This window comes from Gopherus flavomarginatus, chromosome 10 (assembly GCF_025201925.1).
Source record: "Gopherus flavomarginatus isolate rGopFla2 chromosome 10, rGopFla2.mat.asm, whole genome shotgun sequence".
Lineage (NCBI taxonomy): Eukaryota > Metazoa > Chordata > Testudines > Testudinidae > Gopherus > Gopherus flavomarginatus.
Window position 1 is genome coordinate 68,987,247 of NC_066626.1, and position 14,253 is coordinate 69,001,499.

At 41.4% G+C, this 14,253-nt stretch overlaps 1 protein-coding gene across 1 annotated transcript in view; it reads left to right on the top strand.

Moving 5' to 3' along the window:
• Positions 1-40: 40 nt before the first annotated feature.
• ESYT3 (extended synaptotagmin 3) overlaps positions 41-14,253 on the top strand; it is a 61,663-nt gene continuing 47,450 nt past the window's right edge. The window contains 2 exon segments of the mRNA XM_050916668.1: positions 41-89; positions 92-375. Of these exon segments, the coding sequence (XP_050772625.1) occupies positions 41-89; positions 92-375 (333 nt within the window).

Consider the following 14,253-nt stretch of genomic DNA (forward strand, 5'->3'; position numbering starts at 1 on the left):
GTACCGAGCGCTGGGGGAGCGAGACTCGGCTCAAGCCGCCATGCAGCCAGCGGCTGCCGCCCGCGAGGACTCCGGGCCCGGGCCGGGCGAGCTCCGTGCGCCTCCGCCGGGCAAGAGCAGCAGGAGCCGCCCCGGCTCCTCCAGGAGCTCGGCGCCTTCGTGGCGCGGGCGCTGTTCTGCCTCGCCCCGGTGTACCTGGCCGGCTCCCTGGGGCTGAGCACCAGCTGGGTGCTGGCGGGCTTGGTGCTGTGGATGTGGTGGCGGTGGAACCGGCGCGGGAAGCGATCCCGGCTCTCGGCGGCGTTCGGGCTGCTCGCGGAGGAGGAGAAGGAGGCGACACACCAGGGCGTCGCTTTCCAGCACCTGCCTGCGTGGGTGAGTGCGGGTCGGGCCGGGAGCGGCTGGGTTGTGCGTTGGCGAGTCGAGCTCCTCGCTCTGCGAACGGCCAGTGTCGCCTTCGCAGGCTGCAGGGGAACCCCGGGTCAGCGCAGCTCCTGCATGTTGGAAATCTGGCTTCAAATGACACACCTCGGCCCCCTCTCGGTAGCTTGAGTGGCATTTCTCTCAAGGGGGCTTGGATCTTGTAGTAGGGCCCAGGTTTGGGGAAGAGGGGCGGTATCTCTGTTGGGGAAACTTCTTGGATAATACTTGTCAGTTTTCTCATTCTGAAATACTTGGGGAATCTCTTGGGGCTGGGATAAGTCAGTTCTGCCGGGGAAGTCAGCTGGGAGCCAGAAGTGATGGAGCTCCCCCAGAAGCAGGGCCATCCTGGCCATCTTATTGTACTTCGGACTTGTAAAACTAAGTCATGTACCCTGACATAGTTCTCTGCTGCCCATGGTTTTGCCTGACCCTGAAATAGGGACACCATTATCCTGACATACAGTCAGTTGGAGGTACTATATCTGCCCTTAAGCCTTCCTGAGAATTTCTACAGCTTTACAATTCTATTTCTCCCTATTAAAATGTTTTTCTGCTTTGTTGTGGGAAAGACCCACATAAACAGCTGCTTAAGCTAACTATATACAGAGGAAACAGCAAAACTGGCTATACACATGTACTCTGAAATGTACAACATAAATTTCTTTTCTTTCTCTCAAGTCTTTCAACTTCAGCAATTGTTACTTATAACCATAGTAAGGAAAACACTTTCAGATGTTAGTGTGACTTCAGTTGCTGATGTCCCATTACCCTGAACTACATCTGCCCAATAGAAAGGGCTTCCTAATGCACGATCTGTCCCAAGTAACTTCATTGTTCTAAAATTCCTTTTTATAAAATGAGAAGCTGTTGTAAAACGTGTGTCCTGTAAAGTGTAACTCGTGCAACAGTTTGGGGGATAGCAACCAAAACAATTAGTTCCCACATGAAGGTATTGACAGCGTGTGTCTAGTTCTTTCTCTGGAAAGTACTCCCTGTCATTAGATCATATGGTGGCATATGGCTTTGCCTTTATGCATCTATTCAACTTATTTACATATGGTGGTGTTTGCTACAAAAGGAGTGGTGTAAGTAAATTACATCAGACTTCTTGATAAAGAGTGCTGCTATTTTGAGGCCCTTGTAAATGTCAGGTGTTACCTTTGCTTGCTTGCAACACATGGGAAAATAAGCATTAATGCTGGATCTGTACATTCAGATACTCTCCTGCTTGCTTAAATAAACTGGAATATGTACCCGGATATTGAGTTGTGAGAGGTGAAATAAAGGCAACAGTAGCTTCTTAAGCCAGAAAAAAATCTTACTTACATTACTATGTAATGTGAATACTAATCTGAAAGCTGTAATTTTAGTGAAAGTCTCTCTCTCTCTCTCACAGATATATGTAACAGGTAGGGGATGATGCCTTTCCCTCTTTCTTCTCTCCACCCCCTCCCCTTGTGAACCCTGTTTCAAATGTACACTATCGAAATAGCTGGGATGCATTGTGTTAAGTATTTTTCCTCCAGTCTCAGCGATCTATTTCAGAATCTTGCTCATCCAAAAAATAATATATTTCCTATTCTCTGCTACTATTAACCTCCAGTCCCCATAAAGGTAATAACTTCCGCATTTATAACATGTTTAACAAACTGACGCTGTCAAGTTACAACTTAACTAATACAGAAATCTGTTTGTAGTTTACCAATTTCTAAATTATTCAACTTGAAATGCTATAAATCTAAATGTACTCCTAACTGTGTGTTTTGGTGGCTTATTCTCTGTAAGGTCTCTCTTTGGATAATGACAACTGATTAGTCAATTTTTCTTATAGTCAGCATTACTTTCTGACCTAGCCAGATACTGTTATGTTTGCTTACACATGCGGCAGGGGAATGTTTTGTCCTTTAGAAAATAAACTGTTTCCATTTCTATTCAAAAAGAATAAATAAACAGAGGCATTTCCACTGGTAGAAACATGTAGCAAACTGTCATACAAAGGCTACATTTTGGGCTGTAAATTGACCTGGCAATGGCCCAAATCCTGGAAGGCTCTGGTGGCCTTCAGTGGGTGAGGAAAGTGCTTAGCACCTCACAGAACTGGGTCCAGTGTTTTTTAAATAAAACTAATGCTTCTGCCCTACAAGGATTCTCTGCCTCTTTTTTGAATGCTGGCCCCAGCATTCCATTTGTAGGTGGGATTTCTGATTTACTGTGGAGCCTTTGCCAATATGACTACAGTAACTCCTCACTTACCGTCCTTCCACTTAACATTGTTTCAAAGTTACATTGCTGCTCAGTTAGGGAACATGCTCATTTATAACATCATTTGTTGCCTGCTCTGTCCACTGCTTGTAAAAATTCTGTGGAAGAGCAGTGACTTTACAAGGGAGCATTGCACAAGTTCCTCTTCTCCACCTCCTCCCTGTCCCTCCCAACTTAGGACTTTCATGGGGGGGGAAGGGCGGAGATGCAGTGTGCTCTGGAGAGGAGGTGGAGTGGGGGTGGGAAGAGGTGGGCCTGGAGTGGAGCAGGGATGGGAAGAGGTTGACCTGGAGCATTCCTGGCAAAGTTGGTGCCCATTTTTTCTCTGGGGAAGCTGCTGCTGCTGTGAAGGTGCTTCCTAGCATCCCTGCCTGCAGCGGGCTGTGCCTGTGTGGGGTAAGCCAGGGGCACTTCCAAACTGCAGTACTGTACAGTGTATAATGCCTTTTGTCTGCCCCCAACAAATTTCTTTGGAACCTAACTCACCACATTTAAATTAAATCTTATGGGAAAATTGGATTTGTTCAACATCGTTTCACTTCAAGTTGCATTTTTAGGAACATAACTACAATGTTAAAGTGAGGAGTTACTGTACAACTGGAAAGATTAATCAATGCATTGTTGCCAACTATTGCTACTTGATCACATCAAACATCCTGAGACTCATGTCTTCAAGTCCCAGCTGATGGAATGAAGAGAGTTGTGATTCCTTGAGAATATCATTTTGTAAGAGGGTTCAGTTTAGATAACTCAGCTCAGTTGGTGTTTTATTAATCGGATTAGCATAATACAGAAGGGGTCATTACTTTACCCAAATTGGGGAAACAGGTTTGCAGCTCTTCTCTATTCCAAAATTATAAACTCACTACTTCTACTCTTTTTTATGCTCAACTTGTTTACAATACATAGAAAACTCCCCAGCTGTTACCTCATAACACAAACCCTTTAATCCCTTTTCTTACATCATTTCATAACTTGTTTTCAGGGTACCAAGGCATCTGCACCAATTATTCCTAATAATTTCTTTGGTCATAGGTACATATACCAACCTTGCAACCTGTTTATATTTGGTATCATTTCTAAAAGGTTTTGCATACAGAAACAATGGAAGTTGTACAGTTTACCTGCTTTATGCACTGAAACATGGCATAAGTGAAAAGCATGGTGGGAATCTAATTCATAGTTACACAAATTACCGTAAGTGTGGGGAATGCTAAACATTCTAAAAATATGATATGAGATTGGTTAACAGACCTAACAATGTGGTATTCTTTTACATAAGTTTCTAGTTTCCATGGTTGTGGAGAAAAGCTTGAAAATATAAGCAAGTGAGCCCTAAAAGCTCCTCAGCTAGAAGGTAAAGAGAGAACACAAGTTGTTGGTGGGGGAGGCGTTGTTCTTTGTGTTATGGTTGTATGTGGTGGTTTCTGTGTTTTTTCCTTTTAAGGCTTAACTCATGATTTTTGAATGGTTGGGATTGACAATTCTGATAGGTTAAAAACAGAACTTCCTTGTCAAATGATGCTAGTTTTTTAATCTTAGTTCCCTGCATCTACTTACATTTCACCTTCCTTTCTCCTGCTGTCTCTGATCTGTTTCTCTTCCATATATGTGGTTTTTATTCAGCCTTCTAATCTTTGTTCAGTTTTACATTCTAGACTTAGTTTCTAGTTTGCTTTCTAAACTTCAGTTTGCCTCACTTTCCAGCTTTTTCTTTTGTCCATTTTTGTCTTTTTTTTTTTCCCTGTCCAACTGTTCCCTAGCTATATTTCTCCTCTCCTCTGTGCCACTCATCTTTGCTTAGTTTCTCTTTAGATTTGTCTTTCTGGTTATTAGACCATGTTTTCAAAGTTCTTCTTAGACCCTTCCTCCCAAGGTTTTTGAAAGCCTTCAGATAGGAACAGCTCTATAAAGGTGTATCTTTACCATAATCTCCCTCTCTTCCCACATTTGAAAGTGGGAGTGTGAATGAGGCTCAAATTGTGAGAAGCTAGGGTTGCAGGAATAATTGAATTACACTTCTCATAGTATCTTTCCCCACTCTGAACCTTAGAGTCCAAAAGTTGGGGTACTAGCATGAATTCCTCTAAGCTTAATTACCTGCTTAGATCTGATAAGCTGCCACCAATCAGGAATTCCAGTGCCTGATACGCTCTGGTCCCCCCAAAACCTTCCCTGGGGACCCCAAGACTCAAATTCCTTGAGTCTTACAACACAGGGGAATAAACCATTTCCCTCCCTTTCTCCTCCCCTCCAGGTGTTCCCTCCCTGGGTTCCTGGAGAGATATACAGATTCAAGCTCCGTGAATCTAAAACAGAGGGATTCTGCCCTTCTCCCTCCCTGTTAAGTACAGACTCAATTCCCTTGAGCCTCAACAAGGGGAAAAAATCAGACAGGTCTTAAAAGCAAAACTTTTAATAAAAGAATAAAGAAAATCACTGTAAATTCAAGATGGAATATTACAGGGTCTGTCAGCTTCTAGAAACTGGAGAAAAAGCCTCCTCCAGCAGAAATACAATTTAAAATACTTCCAGCCAAATACACATTAGACCTCTACCAGCCAGATACACGTTTGCAAATAAAGAAAACCAATTAAAAAGACTAAACCGCCTTTCTACTTGCACTTGCTACTTGAATAGAAAATTAGAGCCTGTGGTATGTCCAGTCACTCTCAGATCCCAGAGAGAGAACAAAGCCAAACCGAAAAAACACAAACAAAGGCTTCCCTCCACTGAGATTTGAAAATATCTTGTCTCCTGATTGGTCCCCTGGTCAAGTGTTTGGGTCCCTGTTTGTTAACTCTTTACAGGTAAAAGAGACATTAACCCTTAACTATCTGTTTATGACAACATTATTACGGTGTAAATTCTACTCAAGACCTTGAGTGTGAAACTGCAGTGCTGGCCTAGGTGTGCTCTGTAATGGGCCTCCCTTGGCTGAGAACAATATTGCTTTCTGATAAGCTCGGAAAGATCAGATGAGGGAGCCCTGCTAATTTACAGGGCTAAAGGGAAAGAAAATCATGGCATGTAATTAGTTCCATTAACCAGCAACAATCAGCAGGACACTGGACTAATCAACAATAGAAAAGTATCCTACATTCAGATGTGGCTGACACTTAGCATTGTAAGAGCTCTTGAACCTAAATAAGTATCTGCTTTGAGAGCTGACCTATAATGGACCAACCTAAAAGATTCCTAGATTGTAAAAATGGCTCTGAGCTGTGAATTTTGACTCTGGAGTCCATTCACCTGCTTTGACTCTGGGGGTCAGTTCACTCTGGAGTCAGACCTAGGGTTTGAGAGTTTTTGTGGTGTCAGGTTCTGGCTTTAGTCCATCTCTGAGAATACAGTTTGTTTATAAATTGACCTTTGATACAGTAGGAAATGTAGAGTGACTTTAAAGTTACTCTTTAGCCTATAGCCTATCCTTGTGCATGTGCACGTATGTTTACAAAGATTAGTTTTCAGCTGCAAAATTGAAAATGGTCTTTGAAAATAGCCCTTCCCAGCTCTCAATGTACTGAGGCTCAAATTTGGGATGTAGACCCAAAATGCCAGACATAAAAGATAGTATAGTGCAGGAGGCTTCAAACAATTGTTTTGTTTAAAGTGACATCAACTGAAAACTAGTTAATGCTACTCCTGCTGATTTCAATGGTTTACAACCACATATTCCTGTGTTTAAGAGATTTTTATCTCCTTTCCCTCTGTGTGAATGAACATACACATTGTGGGCACTTTTTTTTTTTTTAATGCAGAGAAAATAGGGAAACTGACTTTGCAAAATGTTTAATTTCACTCTGGTCCCCATGTTGATCAGCTGTCGTCATGGCATACAGGCAACAATGTTCAAATACGCTCACTAAGTCTCATGCTTATATAAAACTACATGTAACCTAACTAGGGGAATTCCTTGCATCGCATTATTGGGTGTACAGTGTAATGCCTTTTTAAAGGCCTATTGGCAACTCCTTATTTAGGCAAAATTGCCCTTAAAATCAAAGTGGTTTCGCCTCCTGTGTATAGTGCTGGTTGTGTACCACTTGCTGAAATCCATATTCCTAGGGAACCCTACAGGCAAACACTTGTGTAATATTTGAACAGATCACTATCATTTCAGACATGTCAGAATCTCTGTTTTGTAGTCATGGCCATAGGTGTAGCCAGCTGCTGGGGAAGGAGTGGATGTGAAAAAACTGTATATAGTCTTTTCACTTGCCAAGTATTTTTTTATCTTCAAAGCTCTTTTCAAACACTTGCTAGTACTTTCAGCATTCCTGATACGTTGGCAAGTGCCATCCCTATTTTATAGATGGGGAAACTGACTTTGACAATTTAAATACTATGTAGGCCATCTAATTCTGGTATGGCACTGAGCTTGGGAGTTCCTGGATGCTAATCCTGGGTTTACACCTCTAAGATTTGGTAAAAGGAATGTCTTGTTTATATGCCTCTCTTTCTCCATCTGTGCAATGCATGTGATGCTGTTACACAGTCAGAACCTGCTGCCATTGAAGTCACTTGGAGTTTTGAACTGAGTTAATTAGGGGACAGGATTTAGCCTGGACACTCTACTCTGCTGTGAGAAAATGGAAAAAGACATGTTCTTCTGCTTGCAGCTACTGCAGGATCCAGGTGTAGTTAAGATCTCTGTTCTTTAAATTAGAGATTTTCATGGGATTCAGGTTACTTTTTAGCTTTCAGTGATATTGGTGGCGTGGGGCAATGGCCTCTTGAAATCTTTGTAAATGTAGTTTTAAACTTTTTCTTGTAAAAGGCTGTGGCAGCAACCCAATGTGATACATGAGCTCCGCTGGGGGGGGGAGGATGAAAGATTTTTTTTTAATTGTAACTTTGAAAACATGTTTCATATTAAGAAACCTAATAAAACTGCACTTCTGTGTTAACAGGAGAATTCTACCTTCAGCCTTGCCCCACAGTGCATCTGAGGTATGCACCAATAGCCTGCTAATCAGTTTATTTTAGGTATTTGTATGACTTCAATAACATCTGAGCACCTCACACTCTTTAATTCAGGGGTCAGCAACCTTTCAGAAGTGGTGTGTGAGTCTTCATTTATTCACTCTGATTTAAGGTTTCATGTGCCAGTAATACATTTTAATGTTTTTTTAGAAGGTCTCTTTCTATAAGTCTGTAACATATAACTAAACTATTGTTCTATGTAAAGTAAATAATGTTTTTAAAATGTTTAAGAAGGGTCATTTAAAATTAAATGCAGATCTTGTCAATTCAGTGTGATCCTTGCCCTTGCTTTTCCTTGCTGAGTTTTCCAATGTCTGGCACATATTTGAATACTTTAAGCTGCACACAGGCTTCTGAGTGATCAGTGACCGGCTCCGAGAGAGACAGAGAACAGATTTCATGTGTAAAAATATCTGTTCACACAGGTGTATATGGATCCAAATGCTGAAAGCATTGCAAATGCAATTTTCTTCAAACAGTTAAATTTCACTGGCAGGGACATCCAGCAGGTCAGAATAGAGGCCTCATGATCTTTCTCGGTAGCTTCAAGTGCACTCCGTAGATCTCCGAACTTTGAGGCCCACAATTCTGAGGTTGTTAATTGAATAAACTGCATTTCAAAATCTTCAACACCCATTCATTGAAATACAGACAAATCCAAGTTGCTTTCGTTGAACTCTTCAGGCTTAATTAGAGAAGAAAGCATCAGGCCAAATTGCTGGGAATCTTGAAAGCGCGAAATCTGTAGAAAATTCTGCTTCCAGTTCCTGCATGTGCATTCTAATCTCAATGTCAAATGCAATGCACTGTTCCAGGTGGCATGATGGTGATGTAAGCAGCAAGTCAGGACTTAAACATTGTTCCAGTGCCACTGTACTGGGATATTTTTAAGGTGGGAGTGCTGAGCTGCACCCCCTCTTGCAGGACCAACCCCAACTATGTCATCAGAACTTGGCATGTAATTGACTGTGGCTGAATATCCATCCTTGTCCAGGAGATTCAGTTCAAGGTATGCTGCTGGTTTTTGGAAGAACCTGGTTTAATTCTACCCATCGCTTCTACAGATTGATAACTAGACACCTGCCTTCACTAGCAAAATTAACAAAGATTTATTTGTGAGACAGGCCTATCCTGCAACATGGTACAGAAACTCCTCAATAGCTTGCACGAGTACAATTAAAGTAACCTGACCACTACCTTGTACCCAGGGCTTCTGTTCTTCTGGGTTTATTAATTTAATTTTTGGTGGGAGGGGTATTTTCAGCAATTTTTTAGTTATGTAGGTATCAAGGTTTTTCAGGGCTTCCTCCTTCATAGTATAATGAAAAGATTTCACGTCCCAACATTCTTATATAACTAGGATTGTCTTTAATTTTTATTATGAGTATAAAAATGATGTACATGTTGTTGTTAAGCTCTGTATCCTTGTTAATGAGCCCCTGGTTTAGCATTGAGTGCATTTGTTCCCTAGAGTGCTCCAATGTAATATTGTTTCAAACAGTACATCAAGATCGTAGCCTTGGTAAACCTTAGTGCTCATGTGGGGCCTTGCAGGGCAGGCACCTCTTCCCTTTCTTTACCACATCTACTTCTGTTTTGTGTCACGCTCCCTAGAAGGGCTTCACCCTATTCTTCTTCCTTTTGGGTGCCCTACCCCCACTTTCCTCCTTCTCTGCAGGTAGAGTTTTGCAGCATCCCATTTAAGTGGTGAGAGCTGCTGAGGGAGTTGGCCGTGCTTGCTGGGCAGCCACTGGAGCTGCTGCCTTCACTGCAGCAAGTGATAATTTGAGAGTTGATTGCATGATGATGACATGGTTTGGTTGCAGCTGAAAACTGTCCCACTGCCTGTGTGGAAACAGTCATAAACTTCTTCCCTGGCAATCCCTGGGCTTAGCAGAGTGAGATGCCTGGAAAAGTGATCCCAGTAAAACTAGTTCTCTGTTTGCCATGGCTGTGTGCCTCCACTTCACCACAACCTCAGGACTTGTGCTCCGCACTGCATGGCCATACTGAAGAACCAATGCTCGTGTTTCATAATACTATTGTTTAATTCATTCTGTGAGAACAACTGGCATGCTCAGAAAGCAATCAGAAGCAAGGAACATCTCAGGAGAATCTGTAAAGCACAGTGAGAGAATAAGTGCAGTGAGAGTGAATGGCAAAATATGTGTGAAGGCCACTGCTAAAGCTCTGGTGGCAAGAGGTGAGGGGAACCAGACTTCTAGTGCAGAAATATGTTAACTTGCTTTCTTGAATATCTTGCTTGTAGCATCTGAAGTCCACTGGCTCTTCTGGGTTCACTTGAAATGCGGGATATTTGTGATGTCCCACAGCAGTGCATTTTGGAGCATCGCTAGTCAATGCAAAGTATCTGCTCTAGAGCATCACTAGTGAAGGCAGAAGTATTTCAGAGGCTGTAAATGCCTTCCTTTTTGAAAACTGACATAGATTTCTGGCCAAGCCTGCAGTGGGAACACACATTTCTCTGCTCACCCAAGTTTTTCTTTTTGCTGATTTCCTTGGGTTTGGTGAGAGTGGTGCACTCTGTAAATCTTGGGAAGTTCAATGTTCTGTTGTCTGTATGACAGCCTGATATTGGTGGCTGTATGCATTTGAATGGTAATGAGATGACAGACTGCATAATATCTTGTTAGTCTCTTTGGCAAACCACTTTTTGATCATCTTCCCTAAGAGTGAGTGGTTTTTGGTGGCAGTTGGGAGTGGGGGAAGGGGGAGGGTAGAATAGAGACTTGAATTACATACGTGGTAGTATGCTTGTGAGTATTCAGAATGGAAACTAAAACGATGAGAAGCCAACCTAATTGTGTCAAATGAACTACATTTGTCCAAGCCATTCTCTGTTCTCCAATGGGACACCCGCCGCAATGGGGTACTATATGTTCAATTGGCGAGGCACTTCCTTTTTAGGCTGTATGTATATGGGGTACATATGAGAAGGATTGAGACATGGGCTAAAACTCTCTGAGCTGATCAGCTAAAAAAGACCAGACCAGTCTTTTTAGGTTGAGAGGCAAGCATTGTTCATCTATACTGTAGCTGGTATTTCCATGCTTTGTAATACTAGCTTTGTGCCTGTCTTGTCCTGTCGACTAGTTGAATTCATTTGTAATTATTACATGTTCTGTGGTTCTTTCACTTTATTTTTTTTCATGTACTCTGTGCAAACAGGTTTTCTTTCTATTAAAGATAACTGTAATTGGCTTTAGAGTGGGATGCTGTCTGTTTCCTGCAGGGAAGAAAATTGCCTCCACCTTTTTAAAGAAGGTGGCAACAGAAATATAGGAATGGCTTGGCTACTTTGTCAAGGGAAAAATAGGTTTGACATGCTGTCCTCTTCTTCCCCTCCCCCAGTATATCACCGTCCCCACCTTGAATGGTGCTGAGGGGAGGTGGTATAAGATGCAGGCCTGAGAGCCAAACACCTGACAGACTTTGTTTAAAAGGAGATTTTAAACTAAGGGTTTCCTATTTGTCCCTAACCTTCTAACACGGCTTATTCTTGGTGAATTTCCATTAAACTTGACTGTTATAAATGCTGACTTCTGAAGAAGGTTATGAGAGAAAATGCTGCAAGGGAGTTTTTTGCATAAATCCAGGCTACTCAATAGACTTCTCATTTGTGGTTTTGTTTTTTGTTTGTTTTTTTTTACTGCCTGAGTTAGTCAGGTAGCATCTTTAAAGCTCTGAGGCATGGATATTAAAGAGTGTAAAAATGTATGTTTTTATACTTGTGTGACTGGGATCCCAGGGGCCCACATCAAGACTACTTAATTAGGGCAAACTGCAAAGAGTGGGTCAGACAATCCCCAAAGCTGGTGGTCATTCCAGTACTTAGATCCACCAAGCTAGCCTCAGACAGCATCTATAATACCTTATTGATTACTCAGGAGCCAAAACACAGTTCATTTAAAGCAACCCAGCCTTAGGCCTCCACCCAGACAACCAAGTCAAATATGATGAGAATTACTGAAAATCTTCACCGTAGAAGAAAGTTCTACCAATCCCAAAGGATCAGACACATTACCTCCCAGATACATGCTTACAGCCAATTCTGATTAACTAAACTAAAATTTATTTTAAGAAGATCTCAGAACAGATTTGTAGTAGAGATGGTGAACTCTGTAGTTGCAAAGAGTTCTTTCAGTATTGGTCCATAGTTTATAGTCCAATGTTCAAATTCATGGTGATCCAGATGGGATTGGAGATCTCAAGCTTCCCCTGCATAAAGCATTAAGCAGATCTTACATAAAAAGGATCAGAACTCAAGATACCTTTATAAAGTTCCAGGCCTTCTCTTGACAGCTCAGAGTCCTTAGGTGAACAATAGGCAATCATGGAGACTTTGAAGTAGACCTATTTCCTAAGCATCACCAGTAATTAGCTACAGGAAGTAACATAAGGCAGTTGCTGTTTTCCACCATTCACAAGTGATTTGCTGTACATTTCAAAGAGATTAATACAGTGATTAGCACTATTTTTACTGTTCATTTAAATGTTAAGATCTCCTTTTGATCTCTGAATTAATAGAATGCAGCATAGACAGGAACCCTTTGGTTACATTGAACCTCTAACAATGTGTGTGTGTTTGTTTTTGTTTTGTTTGGGGGGAGGGAGTGTTTACGTCTATAATCTAAAATGTCCCTAGAGGTTGAATTTGGGTCACTTATCCTGCAAGATGCTTAACCCATTCTGGCCATGTGTCACAACTTGCAATTTTTCAGATAGTTTATCGTTCCCACCATGGCAATGGGCTGATTCAGACATTTACTTTGTGGTTTGTGAATGGAACTGAGTTTTCTCTGTCTCTCAATATACTGTGGCCCTGTTCTGATCACAACTAGTTTACACTTTGTGGGATAGCTGAGTGGTTTGAGCATTGGCCTGCTAAATCCTTGAGGAGGCCACTTAGGGATCTGGGGCAAAAATCAGTACTTGGTTGTGCTAGTGAAGGCAGGGGGCTGGACTCAATGACCTTTCAAGGTCCCTTCCAGTTATAGGAGATTGGTATATCTCCAATTATCTATGGGGGGAGAGGGATAGCTCAGTGGTTTATGCATTGGCCTGCTAAACCCAGGGTTGTGAGTTCAATCCTTGAGGGGGCCATTTGGGAAACTGGGGTAAAAATCTGGGGATGGGTCCTGCTTTCAGCAGGGGGTTGGACTAGATGACCTCCTGAGGTCCCTTCCAACCCTATGATTCTATGAGTTTCTCAGTTTCCCATTGCATAATGAAGAGGGGAAAGGGAACTCTTTGCTAATGCTGCTTTATTGTTGGTGCTATGGAATTTTCACATTAATCATGTAAGTGGGCCCAGAGGCTATGTGGTATGTATAAAGAAGCCTAGAAATGTAGGGCTGGAAAGGACCTTGAGAAGTCAAGTCCAGCCTCCTGCACCAAGGCAGAACCAGGTAAATCTATTCTAGCCCGTCCTCGACAGGTTTCGTCAAACCTGTTTTTAAAAACCACCCAGTTTTTTTCAGGGTGGATTGATTTGTCTGTCATTTAAATCAAGTGGAAAAGCCTTGACTTCAATCTATTTTTAATCAACTTTTCCATTTGTACTTGTTTTCTCAAGAAGGGTGCATTCTCATTAGTTGTAAATCAACATATTTTAATAGTTATATCAGCCAAATAGAGCTTTTTACATTAGATTTGGTACCCTTTTTTTGGCTATCTAGGAGGGTACATGGGTGTGTGTGTGTGTGTATGTATATATATGCAATTATGTAGCTTAATATTTTCAGAATTGTATATTTTAGTATGTTAGAAAATGATGAATGATATATTGCTTATTAGAGTTGTATTAACCTTCATTAAATTCCATTTACCATTCTAAACACACAGCATATACAATGTTTTATTAAATCTTAAATGTGTTTGCATAAGCTCTTAACATTTTATATTAAATTCAGATTTAATTTTCAACAGGTTTATTTTTAAAAAGATTTAATTTAAAAAAAATTAATTTATTTTCCCAAAATCATGGGGTTTTGTTTGTTTTTAATCCATCCTGGGGTTTTGGTTTGTGTGGTGTTTGTTGTTTTTTGGACCTTGCCTCATGTCACTTTTGTAGCTCTCCTCTTGTGTCCAGTTCTGGACAAACTGGAGTCAATACTCCTGCTAGGCATCACCAGTACCAAGTAGAGCATGACACTTCTCTCCCATGTTTTACATCTGAAACTCCTGCTAATACACCCCAGAATTAGTCTTTTTTTGCCACTGCACCATGTTGTTGACTTGTATTCAATTTGTGATCCCTATAACCTCAGATTCTTTTCAACAGTATAATATCTAGCCAGTTATTCCCCATCTTGTATTTGTGCATTTGGGGTTTTTGCTTAAGTGTAGTACTTTGCACTTGTCTTTATTGCATTTCATCTTGTTGATTTCAAACCAATTCTCCAATTTGTGGAAGTTGTTTTGAATTCATGTCACTTCAGAAGTAACAATGTAATAAGTCACATGGGACACGGTGGTGATGGACTGCATGCCTCCAAACCTGAGCTCTGTTTCCACATCTCAGCAGCTCTTGCATAAAGCTGCATAGTTATGTGTAATGTG